At 28.8% G+C, this 15348-nt stretch overlaps 3 protein-coding genes and 1 long non-coding RNA gene across 6 annotated transcripts; 3 read left to right on the top strand and 1 right to left on the bottom strand.

Moving 5' to 3' along the window:
* Positions 1-1140: 1140 nt before the first annotated feature.
* On the bottom strand, positions 1141-1897 carry LOC103568305 (uncharacterized). Its single transcript, XR_548858.2, has 3 exons — positions 1812-1897; positions 1386-1723; positions 1141-1193 (listed from the first exon to the last, which is right to left on the bottom strand). It is a non-coding gene; the product is annotated as an uncharacterized LOC103568305 (long non-coding RNA).
* A 4355-nt stretch (positions 1898-6252) lies between these two features.
* Positions 6253-8402, top strand: LOC103568307 (RNA 5'-monophosphate methyltransferase). Of its 2 annotated transcripts, XM_053738541.1 has the most exons (4): positions 6253-6492; positions 6577-6650; positions 6731-6965; positions 7712-8402. In XM_053738541.1, the coding sequence occupies exons 3-4, from the start codon at positions 6783-6785 to the stop codon at positions 8252-8254; spliced, it is 726 nt and encodes a 241-aa protein (XP_053594516.1). In that variant the 5' UTR covers positions 6253-6492; positions 6577-6650; positions 6731-6782; the 3' UTR covers positions 8255-8402. The 2 variants fall into 2 exon arrangements, with proteins under 2 accessions (XP_053594516.1, XP_014296298.1); XM_014440812.2 differs by having other exon boundaries at positions 6253-6650.
* Positions 8403-9513: 1111 nt separating this feature from the next.
* LOC103568306 (chromatin complexes subunit BAP18) lies at positions 9514-11799 on the top strand. 2 transcript variants are annotated; one of them, XM_014440906.2, is made up of 4 exons: positions 9514-9631; positions 10024-10115; positions 10980-11078; positions 11360-11799. In XM_014440906.2, the coding sequence occupies exons 1-4, from the start codon at positions 9614-9616 to the stop codon at positions 11613-11615; spliced, it is 465 nt and encodes a 154-aa protein (XP_014296392.1). In that variant the 5' UTR covers positions 9514-9613; the 3' UTR covers positions 11616-11799. The 2 variants fall into 2 exon arrangements, with proteins under 2 accessions (XP_014296392.1, XP_014296391.1); XM_014440905.2 differs by lacking the exon at positions 9514-9631 and adding an exon at positions 9736-9848.
* A 605-nt stretch (positions 11800-12404) lies between these two features.
* LOC103568308 (protein lin-7 homolog C) lies at positions 12405-14743 on the top strand. The gene is made up of 5 exons (XM_008545129.3): positions 12405-12614; positions 12759-12800; positions 12918-13030; positions 13448-13693; positions 13956-14743. Exons 1-5 carry the CDS (start codon positions 12578-12580, stop codon positions 14115-14117), a joined length of 600 nt encoding a protein of 199 aa, XP_008543351.1. The 5' UTR covers positions 12405-12577; the 3' UTR covers positions 14118-14743.
* Positions 14744-15348: the final 605 nt, after the last annotated feature.

Here is a 15348-nt window from a genome sequence, read left to right as displayed (position 1 = left end):
ATGACATGATAAGATGATAAATATACTGTATGATATTGTATTTAAGAAGATTATATTTTTTATTAGTTATATAAAAATAATAAAGTGGAAAAAAAAATTGATTTCGCAATAAGATCTGAAGAGAATTTATTTTAATATTATTTTTATCCCTACATATTTCTTTTTCATCATCATATTTATTTTAATTATTTTATTATATTAAATTTTACATATATTTTTATTATTTACTTATTTTTATAAATATTAAACTAAAGTGTAAATATATTCATATGTGACGCAAAATGATTATGATTGATCGAAATAGAATTGAGGAAGGTTGAAGAAAAATATTATTTCAGTATGTTTCACTAATATATACACACATATAAACGAATATATGACCACATTTTAAATCGTCTTGTGTGATGTTCTTAACAGAGATATATATTCATTATTTCGTAATAATGAATTAGCAAATAGTAAAGCTTAAAGAATTAACTCATTCGTTTTTTATTTTTTCCATCTTCCTATCTTATTTATATACTTTTATAATTCTATTAGTTTTTTTTTACTTTTTTATTACTATTATGTTTTTTATATTTTAGAACTAATGGAAGATTTTTATATAATATTACAAAAATTGTAAACCACTGAGAATAATATATAGCAGCCAAGGTCTTTATAAATTTTTCTACCTTATTTTTTCATTGCTACATCTCTATTTAGATACCACGAATAAGAATAATTCATTTACGATTCCACTGAAGCGCAATAATTCACGTATATACTCTTGTCTTGTCGCACGACCCAGTTACACTCGTTAACCGTCTCAACGAGTTTTTAAAAACAACATTACACGTACCGGCGATTAACGAGGAGACTTTGCAACCCCCTTCCAATAAATTTATAATATATCGATTTGATAATAATAATTTAATAGGCCATTAATTTTATTGATTTAATATTTCATTCATTAAATTTATAATAAAAAAAAAAACCAATCATAAACCAATAAAAAAATACATAATAATGAATATTTATAATTATATTTGATTTCGTATTTTATTTATTGTATTTCTTCTTTTCTTCTCTTTATATGTTTTTGTTAAAATTTTTTTTTTAGTCAATTTTGTAACCTGGCGATTGTAAAATCATTGAAGAATGTGGCTCGGCAGATTTTAGGTGGATTACGACCGGATGTGCTCACACGTTCGCTGTAGATCAAGATACATTAACTACATATACATATACTTCCATAAATATATACGTGTATATACTTGTACTAATGTATTTATGTATGTCTGTACGAATATAAATGTATACGACACATGAATAATATCTTTAGCATGTGTATAAATACACGCAAAAGAGCAAAAGGTAGTGAGTTAAAAATTGCGTCATTTTACCCAGAGTGTATCCAAGGTCTACAATCGATTTGATCATCCACAAAAACGAAGGCCCTCTGGCAAATAAGATGAATTGCCTGAGAATTAAGAGGGCCCTCGAGGTCAGAGACAGTTTTTTTTTTAATTTCGCAAATATATGTTTATATATAATCCTCTGTCGTTATTATGTCTATTGATACAAATCTTTTTTTTGTCTAGTTTATGGCTTATGGTTAAATAAGACAGACAGATTAAGGAAGTCACTGACGAAACCCCGTTGGCTTAAAGATATAAAATTATGTAGGAGCTAAAAATTAAAAAAAAACCTCATAAAATTTAACAACGGTTAGTTTTGGGTCCTGAAATTAAAATTTTTTAGTCATAAATCTTGAATAAATAAATTTGTATTTTTTTATATTTAACTGAATCATATTTATAATTAATTACCTGATGATTTTTTTCGACATAGAAATAAGGCGTCATCGAGGCCACGTGACTAATTATTATACGGCGTCGCAATCGAGCAAATTTATCGTCAAGTCAAGAGATAAGCTCCCCCACTGCTAAATTACAATATGTGTAATATTCACTCAGTTATTCACGTTCACGTGAACAATATCTTCATAATACTGATGTTTTGTACAACTAAGAATACGTACATATAAATTCATATGTATGTATTCGTCTATATCAACATTCCCACGTTTTGATAAGGTATCAAAGGGGACACAGAGTCAGTGGTAGAAATTTAAAAACAATTTTAATGTTAATGATTTGAGGTGAAATTTTCGGATCATTTACTTGCTAAAAAATAACATTCGCCGTAGGAAAAGAAAAATTTGAAAAAGTATCGATTATTTTTAATCTCTTAACTTAAGGGAACACGTCACCGCACCTCTTTCTACACTCAGAAAAATAAACGGGACTATTTTTGTTGCACTTGTAGAGTAAATGAGAATTTGAAAATAATTTTTCTCGGAAAGAAATTAGAATTTTTGAAAATACGAAATTTTTAGCCCTCTATTAAGGGGGGAAGCTGGTCTGAGAGACAAAGAAAGTATATTTTTGGGATTTTATTTTTTTGAACGAAGGAATAAATAAAATCTGGGCGTCGGTTGGCCCCGCGGGCCAGTCCCAAAACTTCCCGCTGTTTTCGACCTCAAAGATCTCGAAAACATTAGTGTGGATATATTTTCGAGCTCGAAAATGCTATCACATGCAATTGTTTTTTTTATGATCTTTTCAGGCTGTAACAAGTTACGTTTTATGCTGAAGTTTGAAAATTTAAGAATCGAAAATCATTAGTGACAAAGCGGTTTTTTAAATTTAATTCCTGATTATGTTCAATAAAATAAGTGTATTGAGGCAGAAATCAATGTCAGAGATCAAAATCAAGATTCAAATAAGTTTTGACTCATGTAAGATACAATAAAATATGAAATATCCGATAAAAATATTAAAAACTACGTTTTTTCGATTTTTTTGTTGATATTATGATTTAAACTAAAAAACATGTTTGATGACATTATATGATATGATCAAAAGAAATCATAAAAAGGAAGAGTTGGTATGATTTAAGACACATTTTAGTACATTATATTATGATTTATCCGGAAAAAATAACATAAAATGTTATTTTTTAAGTTTTCAACGCCGATATCTTCCTAACGAATTAATCGATTTTGACGTTTGAGGTGGCAATCGGCGCGTTTTATTAAATTCTAGAGCTGATTAAAATTTGAAATCGATCGAGTCAGTCGCTTCGAAAATATTTGGAAAAAACCGTTTTTCACCATTTCTTTCTCCAACCATACTTCACGAACGAATGAACCGATTTTGATGGTTAAGGCGGCAATTGACGTATTTTAATATTCTAAAGCTGATCAGATTTTGGAATTGTTTAGTTAAGTAATTTCAAATATATGCGCAAATAACTTTTATTTACCATTTCTTTCTCCCGCGATATCTCTCGATAACCGATTGAGATGGCTAAGGTGGCAATCGACCCGTTTTATCAAATTCTAGAGCTGATTAGATTTTGAAGTCGATTGTTCAAGTCGTTTCTGAGAAATCACTAAAAAACTAAAAAAAAAAAATTATTTTTTTCGTAATTCGCAAATATTTTCGAGTCTACTTGATCAAATGATCTAAGATTTTTAGTTTTTGAAAACTCGGTTTTCGAAAACCGGGGTGAAACCAATAACTTTCAGAATTTTTAAAAATTTACAATTTTCTTAGCGAGAAGTTAAAAATATTCATTTTTGAATTTTTGGTAAAGATGCAATCAAAAAACTCAGAGTTTCGCTAAAAGATTCTCCTTTTGTTTGATTAAAAAATAAGTAGTTATTGAAAAAAAAATCCTTTGTTGAAATCTAAGATGAACTTATGTACTAAAGAAATCTTTTTGGTTTTTTCATTTCAGATGAAGCAGTAATGAGTTATCCTGCCTACGACATGGAGACTTTTTTTTGGAGATGACTCGGCTCTCCCCATTACCACTGGCTTATTTTTCAATATTATTTTATGAAAATTTAGCAGAATATTCTTGGAATGATACTTAATAATGTTACAAATTTTGAAAATTTTAATAAAGAAGGTACTAAAAAAAAAAAAAAATGACAAAAATATTCTCTTTTTTTTGTATCTCAGACCAGCTTCCCCCTTAAGGTTTTAAAAAACGCTAAAGACTCTATTTTAGGTTTCCAGTGTTTGTCCGTTAATTAAATTGAATTGAAAATCAGTTGATGTTACCTTAAACTTAAGTTTTGAGCTCAATTTCGATGAGGATTTTTTTTTTTTTTTACTGTATACCAACTTTTCGAATAATAAAAAGAAAAATTTTAATAATTAAAATTTTTTTCCAATACCCTAGTATATATATATATACATATGTAAATATATATCCGGATTATATCCGGAAGTCACGTGTCGTATCCGCTACTGGGTACTGTACTGACTGTTCACTTTGGTAAGCAAAAGTTTCTATTGTCACTGCATCCGCTGTCGTTTAAGTCTCTGTTCGATATGTCAAAAAGAGGAAACCCAATGAATTGTCTCCATCACCACCACCAAGCGCCGTTAAGTCTAAACGACTATTTCAATGTATTTCAACGACAACCAAAGCATCCGGACCACCTGCAGGATAATAAGAATATTTTATTCACAAAAATACTGACTATCTGCTAAAAAAAAAAGTCAAATGACGCATATGTCAATGAAGGTATATTTAGAAATAAATAAATATATATTTTTATATACAGCATAAACATTAACGGTAAATATGACGTTGATTTTACTACTATACGTGTTACTTATTACCGAGTAGAATATAGATATTGACCATGGACTCATAAAAGAAGGCTGTCGTTGCAGTTGAGTAAACTAACAATTGAATTTATTTGTAAAAATACACGCAAGAACTATAAAAACATCTAAATCTCGAGGACAAAGAGATCATAAGATTTAAAAGGACTAACAGACAATAGTTAAGGTTTTTACCCGCATGTACCTGCCTCTAACAACCGAATCTTCTACGCTCAATCCGATTGCCATTATAATAAAGTATCAAAGTTAAAGCCAGACTAAAATCCGGAAAGGTTGGATTTACTCAGAGTAAAAAACAAATCATCAAAGCCCAGGATGTTGGTCACCTTATGCTGGCTCCCGGAAGTTTATTACAGACAGAACTAAACTTAGATATTAAAATTTTTTTATCTTCCTCTTGTCCGTTTTCTTCTTCTTCTTCTTACTCATTGTACCTGGAAACTGGTAATTTAAGTAAACTATTAACAAGACGAGGAAAACTCAACAGCTGTACTATCTAAAAATATTTACCCTTCCGTTTTAGCTTCAATGGTAAATACATCCCGTTTAAATTATTTGGTTTATATATAACTTGGTTTTAAAATTTTTTTGCTTAATTTATTCAGTGTGTAATTTTAAAAAAATAATTAAAAATGTCTTATATGTATTATCATACGATAAAATATTTAGATTAAATTATCGTTGAATATTTTTGTATAATTTTAGCAGATATGTACGTGCTTAAATAAACGTAGACATTTAGTAATATAAGTAAAGCAGCAGTTAAACTCTTCGTTAAGACAGGAATGAGGAAATTCAATATTTATCTGTCTTTTGAAAGTTATTGACAGTCTGGTGTACACGCGTTCTTACAAGAAGCCTCACTCATTATCTTTGTAATGTTTGAAGCTGCGTGGCATATCACATTGCTGCCCATCTGTCAGTTAAAAAGAGAGATCCGAAGAAGTAGAGGAATTAAATGTAATGGCATAAGGGTATACTGTAAAGTTGTTGAGCCAAAGAAAGCATCAGGGTGCGGCACACGCGCATCAGATCAAAGTATCCCCGGGTTTTTAGTTGATGCATTTTATTATAAAATATGGGAGAGAAAGAAAGGACCGGTGTGTCCAACACCTGCCTTTGGTTTGCTTCTTCATCTCTCTGATTACTACACTCTGTTCGATAGACTCACGTGTAGACACGCGTGCTTTCTGATATACCTGAAAAAATATATATAAGGATACATAATAAGTGTCCAGTTCGTGCTTAAGAATTTCTAAATTTTACATTTTAGTTTTGTAGATACAAAACCTTTTACTTGAGTTTTTTTCTTCTCTTCGTTTTATCTTTTTTATTTTTAAGAAACTGAAGAACTGAGTTGGGAGAGAAACATAAAGAATTCGATATGACGGTAGATTTGGACGTGGATGCGGGTAGAGACCGTTAAAATATATCAAGTGAAATAAGATATAGATCCTTTTTTTCAAGCATCATCAGGTCATTGTCTATGGTTTACGTAATGTGACTCTGAGGTACATTGGTGGTGATTTCTAAAGCCCACCATGACCCCAAGGACCATTTAGAAGGCCAGTGTATGCCGGCAATCTAGGTCGTGGACACTCGCGAATTATCCCGCGATCCTTCCGCTGTTGGCAAATCCTTCTCCCACCCAACATGTAACCATACTCTGCATCACCAGAGTTGCGGTTCAGTGTTCCACTGGGCATAGTTGGAGGTCTTAGTCTGATCAGTTAAAGCAATAAGTTGAGAACTCTAGACTCTAGATTACACGCGTCCGTCACAACTGCTTTGAGGGTCGACGTAGGTATGTTGCAAGCTTAAATTTACCGCGTTTCTCGGCAGTCGGCAGCACCAGTTGCCAACTCACATGCTTATTGGATTTCTTTAGACTCATTCACTTGCCTCTGCGTTGTATGGCTGCCTCGCCGTTCCCGTCTATGTCCCAACACATTTAGCCATCTGGTATTTGTTGCAATTTAATTGTTTATCACCATTGTATATCATTACATTGTAAATTATGCATTTATACATATTTATTACAGGTCATGTTTATTTAAATATTATTATTTTATTAATAATTTATACTAATAAAAGATGAAAGGAAATAATGAAGCTGGTGGTGATGGAGATCCGGGTGCTAGTCGGCACGGAAATTTTATCAATTATTACAAATTTCACCCGGCAAACGAACGTATCTGTCAACTTCCGCAAGGCGTGTGGTTCTCTCAACATCCGGACCGGAAATATATCGCGCTGGATGTCGGCTGCAACGCCGGGGTGAGTTGAGGATACAGAGTATTATGGAGGATAAAGTAAAGTAAAGAATTAGTCTCATCATCAACAGGCTTGTTAGTTGATTTTTATAAATATATGTGTATACTAGAGCTAGCAGCTGCAGCCGGACGGAAGAGGCTGGGTAGCATGAAGTACGCAGCATCCTGATTCCATATATACTACCATTAAAACAGAGTACTACTCTTTTTACTAAATTTAGATTAGACATGAATTAGTCATTTGCTCATTCCCGCTTTACTTATTTCCTTTTTTCCTTTCTTTCTTTACTCAATATAGCATACGCACGCGCCATACCCAGCACCACATCCTAAACTAAATGACTGACTGACTGACTGGTATGTAATGTGTCTGTTACCACTTCCAGAGGCGGCTCGTTGTGGTCGTGTATTAAAAATAGAGCCTGGACCTGGACTATTTCACTGGATATTGGAACCCTTCTTTCGTTCTTTCTTTCTTTCTTTCAGCTTGGGTGTTTTACTTCGCCGCAGAGACCCAGTTTACGAGACAACGACAAGGATGATGACGACGACGGTCCCTTTTTATAAATTTTTTGAAACATGCCGTCTGTGGATCAATCTTGTCTATAAATAAAGAACCCTCTTTTTGCAGCCACTGATTTATCTTCAAGGTCCTCCAGTGTCTCGCTCTTTTTTTTTATTTATTTTGTATCTGAAATAAACGTAATGATAAATATATTTTTTAAAAATCCATTTCTATTTTGTTTACAGGAACTCACTATCGAACTGCGTAAATTTCTTCAAGATAATCTGACAGTAAACACAGATATAAATTTACTGGGTATTGACCTCGATCCCATTTTAATACAGCGGGCACGTGAAAATAATTTTAATCAATCGATTACTTTTGAATGCCTAGATTTTGTGTTATCTCAAAATAGAAATGATATTATTAAAAATTATTTGACAAAATTTGATAGAAATAAATTTGATGTTATATTTTGTTTTTCTATCACAATGTGGATTCATTTAAATCACGGCGACGAGGGTCTTGTTAAATTCTTGGAAGACATTTGCTCGTATACCCAAATGCTTGTTATTGAACCGCAGCCATGGAAGTGTTACAGAAATGCCTCAAGAAGACTGAGACGTTCTGGTGAACAAGATTTCACGTTAATTAATTTTTTAAAATTTAACGGTGATATGGAGAAACACATTATTGATATTTGTACTAAAAAATGTGGATTTCAAAAAGTTTCTACGAGCGAAAACAATAGCTGGGGTAGAAAACTTTTGATTTTTAATAAAAATTAATTTTCAAATAATTATTTCAGCTGCCCAATTTCAAAACACAGTAAAGGGCAAATTTTTAAAAATCGATATTTTAGTATTTTTAGTTCCAGTGAACATGATGGTTCCGTAACAAAATATTCAAAAACGTCAATATCTCGGACAAAATATCAATGCACAAAATTTAAAAACTACGAAATGTCTGCAGACGAAGTTACCAACCGAAATAATAATCTGTATATAAAGTAGGGATCAATTATCTACTAAAAAATACATATGTTATATTTCAATGAGTGTGAATGTAGCAGACATCAGACAAATTTAAAATTATTAATAAATCAAGTAAATAATTATTAACATAAAATTTTTAAAAAATGAGCATATAAAAAATTTTGAAATTAATGAATGAATTTTTTAAAATTATTGTTTGTTAAATTATTTATTTTATTTATTTATAATTTTAAATTTGTCTGATATCTGCAACATTCACTCATTATATTTCAACAATCAAAAGTTGTAGTCGACTTTTACGGCTACTTCGTAACACACCCACTCAAGTACGCTGAAAATAATCCAGTAATTGACGAAATTAAATTTCAACATTATATTAAAATATGAGTATTTTTTCTTCAGTTCATTTAATAAATATGAATATTTCTTCCACTGATATTTTGTCTACAGATATTTTATCCCGTGGATATTTTCATGCGGCACCGAACATGATTCAATTTATACTTCAAAAATTTTATTTTTTTCAGTTACTATGTTTTGAAATGCGGCAGCCGATTAATTTTATTTATTTATTTATTTATTTGTTTTGACACCTATAGCTCAATCATTTTAAAACTTTCCTCAAAGTTTCCTTATGAAGTTTAAATATCACTTTTTTTTTTTTATTCAATCAATATTGTCCTCAATAATTGACCTCGATAGTAAGTTATAGATACTTAATTATAATTTTTTTTATTCATTATCATTCTCTTTCTTAATTTTCGTGCTAGTTTTTAAAATAACTAGTTGTTTTAAAAATAGAATTTATTAATGATCAATTTACAAATAATAGTCATTAAAATACTTATACTACAACAAGAAATCAATGAACAATTTACTGTATTAATACTATACTACATATATATGTGAGTTTACACATATATATCTATGTATTTATATATTACACGTTCATTAATAAAAATATTTTTTTTAAATCATGAAAGAATAGAGACAGAGAATAAATTGAAAAATAAAAAAAAAAAATAATAAGATTGTAAAGACGACACGAGAGGGCAGACGCGTACTGTATGAATAACTTGTGTGATATGTGGAAGTGGATGATGCTCCGTCATCAATGCTCGTAGTGGTAAAGTTTAACTACAGGAAATAGTCATGAATTCAGCGAGTAAGGTAAGAAAATAAGGATAAGAGCACACAAATTACCTGGAATTCGGGTCTACTTCCGGACCTAATTCCCACTCTCTAAATATCCTACTGTTAACCACCACCATTTTGTCACACACCATTGTTAGTCACGTGTCATACATCCAAAGCCCGCCTAAATTTGTTGCTTGCACTATTTTGTATATTGTGCTAAATAAAAATGGATGTCGATAGTGGTAGAAAGGTCAGGTTATATTTACGTTCTTATTTTTTTATATTCACTCAAAATTATTATTTTACTTAATTTTTTTTAGTTTAAATAATCGCCCTGATACTTTATTTGTTTATTAAATAACTTGAATTTTACTATTTTATGTATTTATTGCAAGTAATAGCTAATATGTATTTTATTTGTTTAGGTTGGAGAAATATTTACGGCTGCCGGTGCAGCTTTCAATAAACTTGGTGAGCTGACGATGCAGCTACATCCAACAACAGATTCACCAGCTGGGTATGCTTTCATTATTTATCTTGATAATTTTAATTTGTGGGTAAAAAATATCGTGTTATTTACATTGATAGGTATATTTTGTTTGGTTAGTATTTTTTTCGAGCGTAACTTAGCGCCATGTTGGACGCTTCGCGCTTATATTTTGGCGCGATATTTGAAAATTTATAAATTGTAATTGATATAAATAATAATAAATATGGGATTGAAGTTAGCCGATATTAATAATTTTTGGAATATTTTCAGAAGGATAAATTACAAAGAAAAAAGTATTTTAAAAAATTGCACTTATAGTTTTTTTAATTTTCTACATGTGCATATTTTTTTTTGTGATTGATTTGTTTGAAAATAATCTAAAAATTGTTAATTGTTTGCTAACTTCAGGATCATAAATTAGCCGGCGTCTAATAATTTTTGGATTTTTTTAAAAATGATAAATTTAAAAAAAAAAATATTGAAAAAATTGCACCTATAGTTTTTAAAATTTTCTACATGTGCATATTTTTTTTTTTTTGCATTTGATTTTTTGAAAAAAAAAAAAAATCTAAAAATTATTAGATGTTGGCTAACTTCAGGGTAATTAATAATTATGATCCTGAAGTTAGAAGACAGTTAAAAATTTTCAGATTTTTTTAACAATTCAATTACCAAAGAAAACAACAGGTACAATTTTAAAAAATATTTTTTTGTTATACTTTATTGTTTTGAAAAAAATTCAAAAATTACTACAGGTCGGTTAAGATCAGTATCATTAATAATTATATTATATTTAAAAAGAAAAATATATTTATTTAATATTATTAATTTTGAGTTAAAAAAATGATTTGTTTATTTTTATTTATTAAAATTTTTATTATTTTAATACAGTAAATGGACTGACGAGGAAATTGAGATGCTCCGTCACTCGGTTAAGACATTCAGCGAAGATTTACACAAAATAAGTGATCACATCAAAGGGCGAACGGTGTAAGTTGGAAAAATTAATAAGAAAATAAACTCTGAAAAATTTTCAGACTTGTATTTAAACTTTTTCCTATTTTCAAGTTGTTCCGTTACAATAAATCAGACGCTCGTTATAAACTCAAACGATTTTTTAAAATTAAACTTAAATTATTAATTTTCCTCTCAATAATTTTAAATTTCCCAACGGACAGCTGAACAAAACAATGTCACGTGTAGCATCATTCAATTTTCTACGTCACTTATTAATTATTATTTAACTTAATTTTTTTTCACATTTACTTTAGATCACAAATAAAAACAGGCTTGAAGAAAAAAGTATTTGAAGAAGCTGGTGTACCTATAAGACACCCAGTACAGCAGAACGTTCAAATTAAAAAACAACCTACTGTTAATACTAATCAAGGATTAATGAATACGTCAGCGGAAGTAACATTAAATATGTTGAATGCAACCGAATCTGAAGTTGACGTTGAAGGACTTCCTGAAGAGTGTCAAGTTAAATTAGAATTCGAGGGTGCCACTGAAGAAGTTGCGTCTTAACTTCCTTTTAAAATTTAATTAGTTGATAAAAAAATTAAATATCCATTATTTTTATACAAGAAAAACAAATTGATCTTAAGACAAAGTAAATTTATTAATGTAAATTGTTTTATTGTAAGTGTCGGTAAATTCATAAGTATGTAATTATTTCTTCAATTATTTTTAAATATATAGTAGTATTTAATTATTTTTTATTTATAGTAACAAGGATGAAACTATAAAACTATAAAAATATGTTATCAATTACGTAGACTTATTTAATTTTAAATCAATAAACTTCATAAATTATAAATATCTTAAAGTAGTTGACTCGCAAACCGACTTTTCATAAGAATTTCATGTAATTGAAATATGATATCAATGAAGATTTCCTGTATGTAATTTTAAAAAATCATAATTTTTGACCGTTTGCAAAGCGAGGTATTGATAATCAAAGTGCACACAATTGACATGTAGTATCTCGGACTAACTTAAAAAAAATTATATTTTCACGTATTTTTCAAATTATTCTGCTTAAGAATCTTTCCAAAAACTAATAAATTATAGAAAGAAACATTTCAAATTTAAAAATGTAGAAAAACGATCATACTACCGATTAGTAAAAGAGTTATAAATATTCAAAGAAATCTTTCACAATTTCAAATGAGTAAAAGCGAGTAAGCGATATCAAGTAAAATAGGAAGCAATAGCGAGTGAGAGAGTAAGCAATAGCTACTAATCAATGTTGAATACCTGTGCAACTAATTTACCTGTTGGATTCTCAACCAGAATAAACAAGTAGTGAACTCTAGTGACAGTTCGTGAGATAAAAAATGGCGATATTTTTTCTTATTGGTACTGATGGGAAAAAAACTGTCACCTGAAACCACTTTTTGCTCTATTAACGCGCCACACCTTGACAATTTGGTGTTTTATTGTTGTTTTATAAATAAATATAATAATTAGTCAGATTTTTAAATACAATGGCATCAGTGACGGAAACTCTTACGTTAAAAAATGGTAAGAAAACTTTTATTAAAAAATTACTCGCTCCAATTACTGTTTTTTTTTTTTTATTTTTATTATTTACTTTTTGACCTTTAGATGTAATATTTTAGAAATTTAATTCTATTGATAATTATAGTTTTTGATGTTTAATTTTAGATGTAGATCGTGCAATAGAATTATTGGATAAACTTCAAAAAAGTATGTATTTATATTATTGTAAATTTATTTATTGATTTAGTATTATTGTAATTGTTATTTGTTTATTAATAATTTATTCGAGTAATATATTAACTAGTATGATTATTATTAATGTAGGTGGTGAAGTGCCAAGCACAAAATTAGCAGCTTTACAAAAAGTACTACAGAGCGATTTTCTAAATGCTGTGAGAGAGGTTTATGAGCATGTTTATGAAACTGTTGATATTCAGGTAAAAATGAATTAAAAATAATCATAGTTATTTTTAAATACTTTTTAAATAAATGGTTTATTGGGCTGTGCGAATAGTTTGAACTGACGAATTATTTGTATCGAATCGAATCATACTATTCAATTTGAATTTCGAATTATTTGTAAATTCTTGAATAATTTAAAAATTGTCTTTTGAACGACTGGAAATTGTAATATTTTTTCTAATAATTCAAATTTTAGTCAGAGCTAAAAAGAGTTCAGACACGAATCTACGAAAAAATGATCTTTGTTATTTTAGAAATTAAGCTCTCCATTAAATAAAAATTGAATATTTGAAAGCTGATAAAAACTTTTTCAATTCGAATCAAATAATTTAAAAATAAACATTCATTCTATACTTAATTTATTTAAATTATTTTAAAAATATCTATTGAAGGGATCGCAAGATGTGAGAGCATCAGCAACAGCAAAAGCGACGGTAGCAGCATTTGCAGCAAGTGAAGGACATGCTCACCCACGTGTTGTAGAATTACCAAAGACTGAAGAAGGTCTTGGTTTCAATGTTATGGGCGGTAAAGAACAAAATTCACCAATTTATATATCAAGAATTATTCCTGGTGGTGTTGCTGACAGGCATGGTGGATTAAAACGTGGAGATCAATTACTTTCTGTCAATGGCGTTGTAAGTTATTTAAAATTTAATTTTTTAAATATATGTGATACTGTAATGGCACACGACCAACACTTTTGTTGTTTTTATTAAAAAATTGAATATCACGCTTTCGCACTTGAGGTGTGCAAAATATTTGAAAATATAAACTTATAGAATTTTAAAAGTTTTTTTTTTTTTTTTTTTGTAAATAAAAAATTTTTGGTTGACTGCTGTTCGCTTTTGATTCTTTAATAATTTAATTAATAATAAATAATATAAATTATTTTTTCAGTGTGTTGAAGGTGAAAATCACGAAAAAGCTGTTGAATTACTAAAACAAGCTCAAAATTCGGTTAAGCTAGTAGTTCGTTATACTCCACGAGTTTTAGAAGAAATGGAATTGAGATTTGATAAACAGCGAGCTGCTCGCAATAGACGTCAACATGTGCAATAAATATTATTTTTAAATCATCTTTTACTATCTCTATTCTTCATCTATATTTATAATTCATTTTTATTAATTTTATTATATATATATATATCTGCATTTATTATTACACATTTTTCCATTTCATTCGCACTATTTATTATTTAGGATATAATATATAAAAAAATATTATAGTGTTATTAATATCAATGTATTATGTGTGATCAAAATAAATATTAGTCAATAAAACAAAGTTTAAATAATGTCTTGAATAAAAAAGTAATCAATTAAATCGTTTACCTTTGATATTTATCATCATGCAGTTTATCAATTGCGCATACAATTTTTCACCAGATCTGTACCTGAAAGTTTAAAATTTTACCTCTAAAAGTTTGCGGGAAGAATGACACATGTACTAATTTTAATCGTTTGTTTTTTCATGAAAGGAAAGAACGACTTTCTACCCTCTTAACGGGACAGGAATTTAAACTTTCGGTGCAATTATGGTAAAAAGTATAATTATATACTACAAAATAACCCCGAATCCCGATCAATATGATTAAGACATTAAAATTTATTTATTACCAAGACATAAGATGTAAATTTATTTGTAAAAAATGAAATTTTTTATTTATGATCGCACTAAATGTGTTTTATCATACAATATATTTTAAATCGAATAATTAGTAGATTAATTTACATATTTATACATATTCATTTACATTATTCTACTTGTAATACACATATTCTCTGAAAAAATAAAGAAAGAACAAAGAGATTTTTTTAGGTATTCTATTTTATCATTTAACTTTTAAGGCCTTATCTTTTTCGCAATTATACTTTTTGCAGGATTATTTTTTAGGATTTTATGAATCGCGGGTATTTTGTCGACGATTCAAATACTACGCAGCTATAAGAGCTAACTGTCTAATGTTCGACAATCACAATAAATATTAAGTCACGAAAAATTAGTTTGACTCTATCGATCGTTTCCAACGATTTTCCAAATAAAAGATTTCTTTACTCAGTGATAATTTTTTAAATATATTTTAAACTATAATAATTTTTATCCAGAGCATTCGATATATGTTATTCTTGAACGCCTTCAGAATCTTTCAATAATTTATCTTATAAATATTTTAAAGTTATTATTTATAAATCATGTATGTCTATTCGAATTTTAACGTAGTTATAAAAAAATATAAATGATTATTTATAACAAGAAAATGTAATGTAATATTGAATGAGTATAAATGTC

This window comes from Microplitis demolitor, chromosome 4, assembly GCF_026212275.2.
Source record: "Microplitis demolitor isolate Queensland-Clemson2020A chromosome 4, iyMicDemo2.1a, whole genome shotgun sequence".
Lineage (NCBI taxonomy): Eukaryota > Metazoa > Arthropoda > Insecta > Hymenoptera > Braconidae > Microplitis > Microplitis demolitor.
Note: the sequence above shows the minus strand (reverse complement) of the source record. Positions and strands in the feature narration are given on the sequence as shown.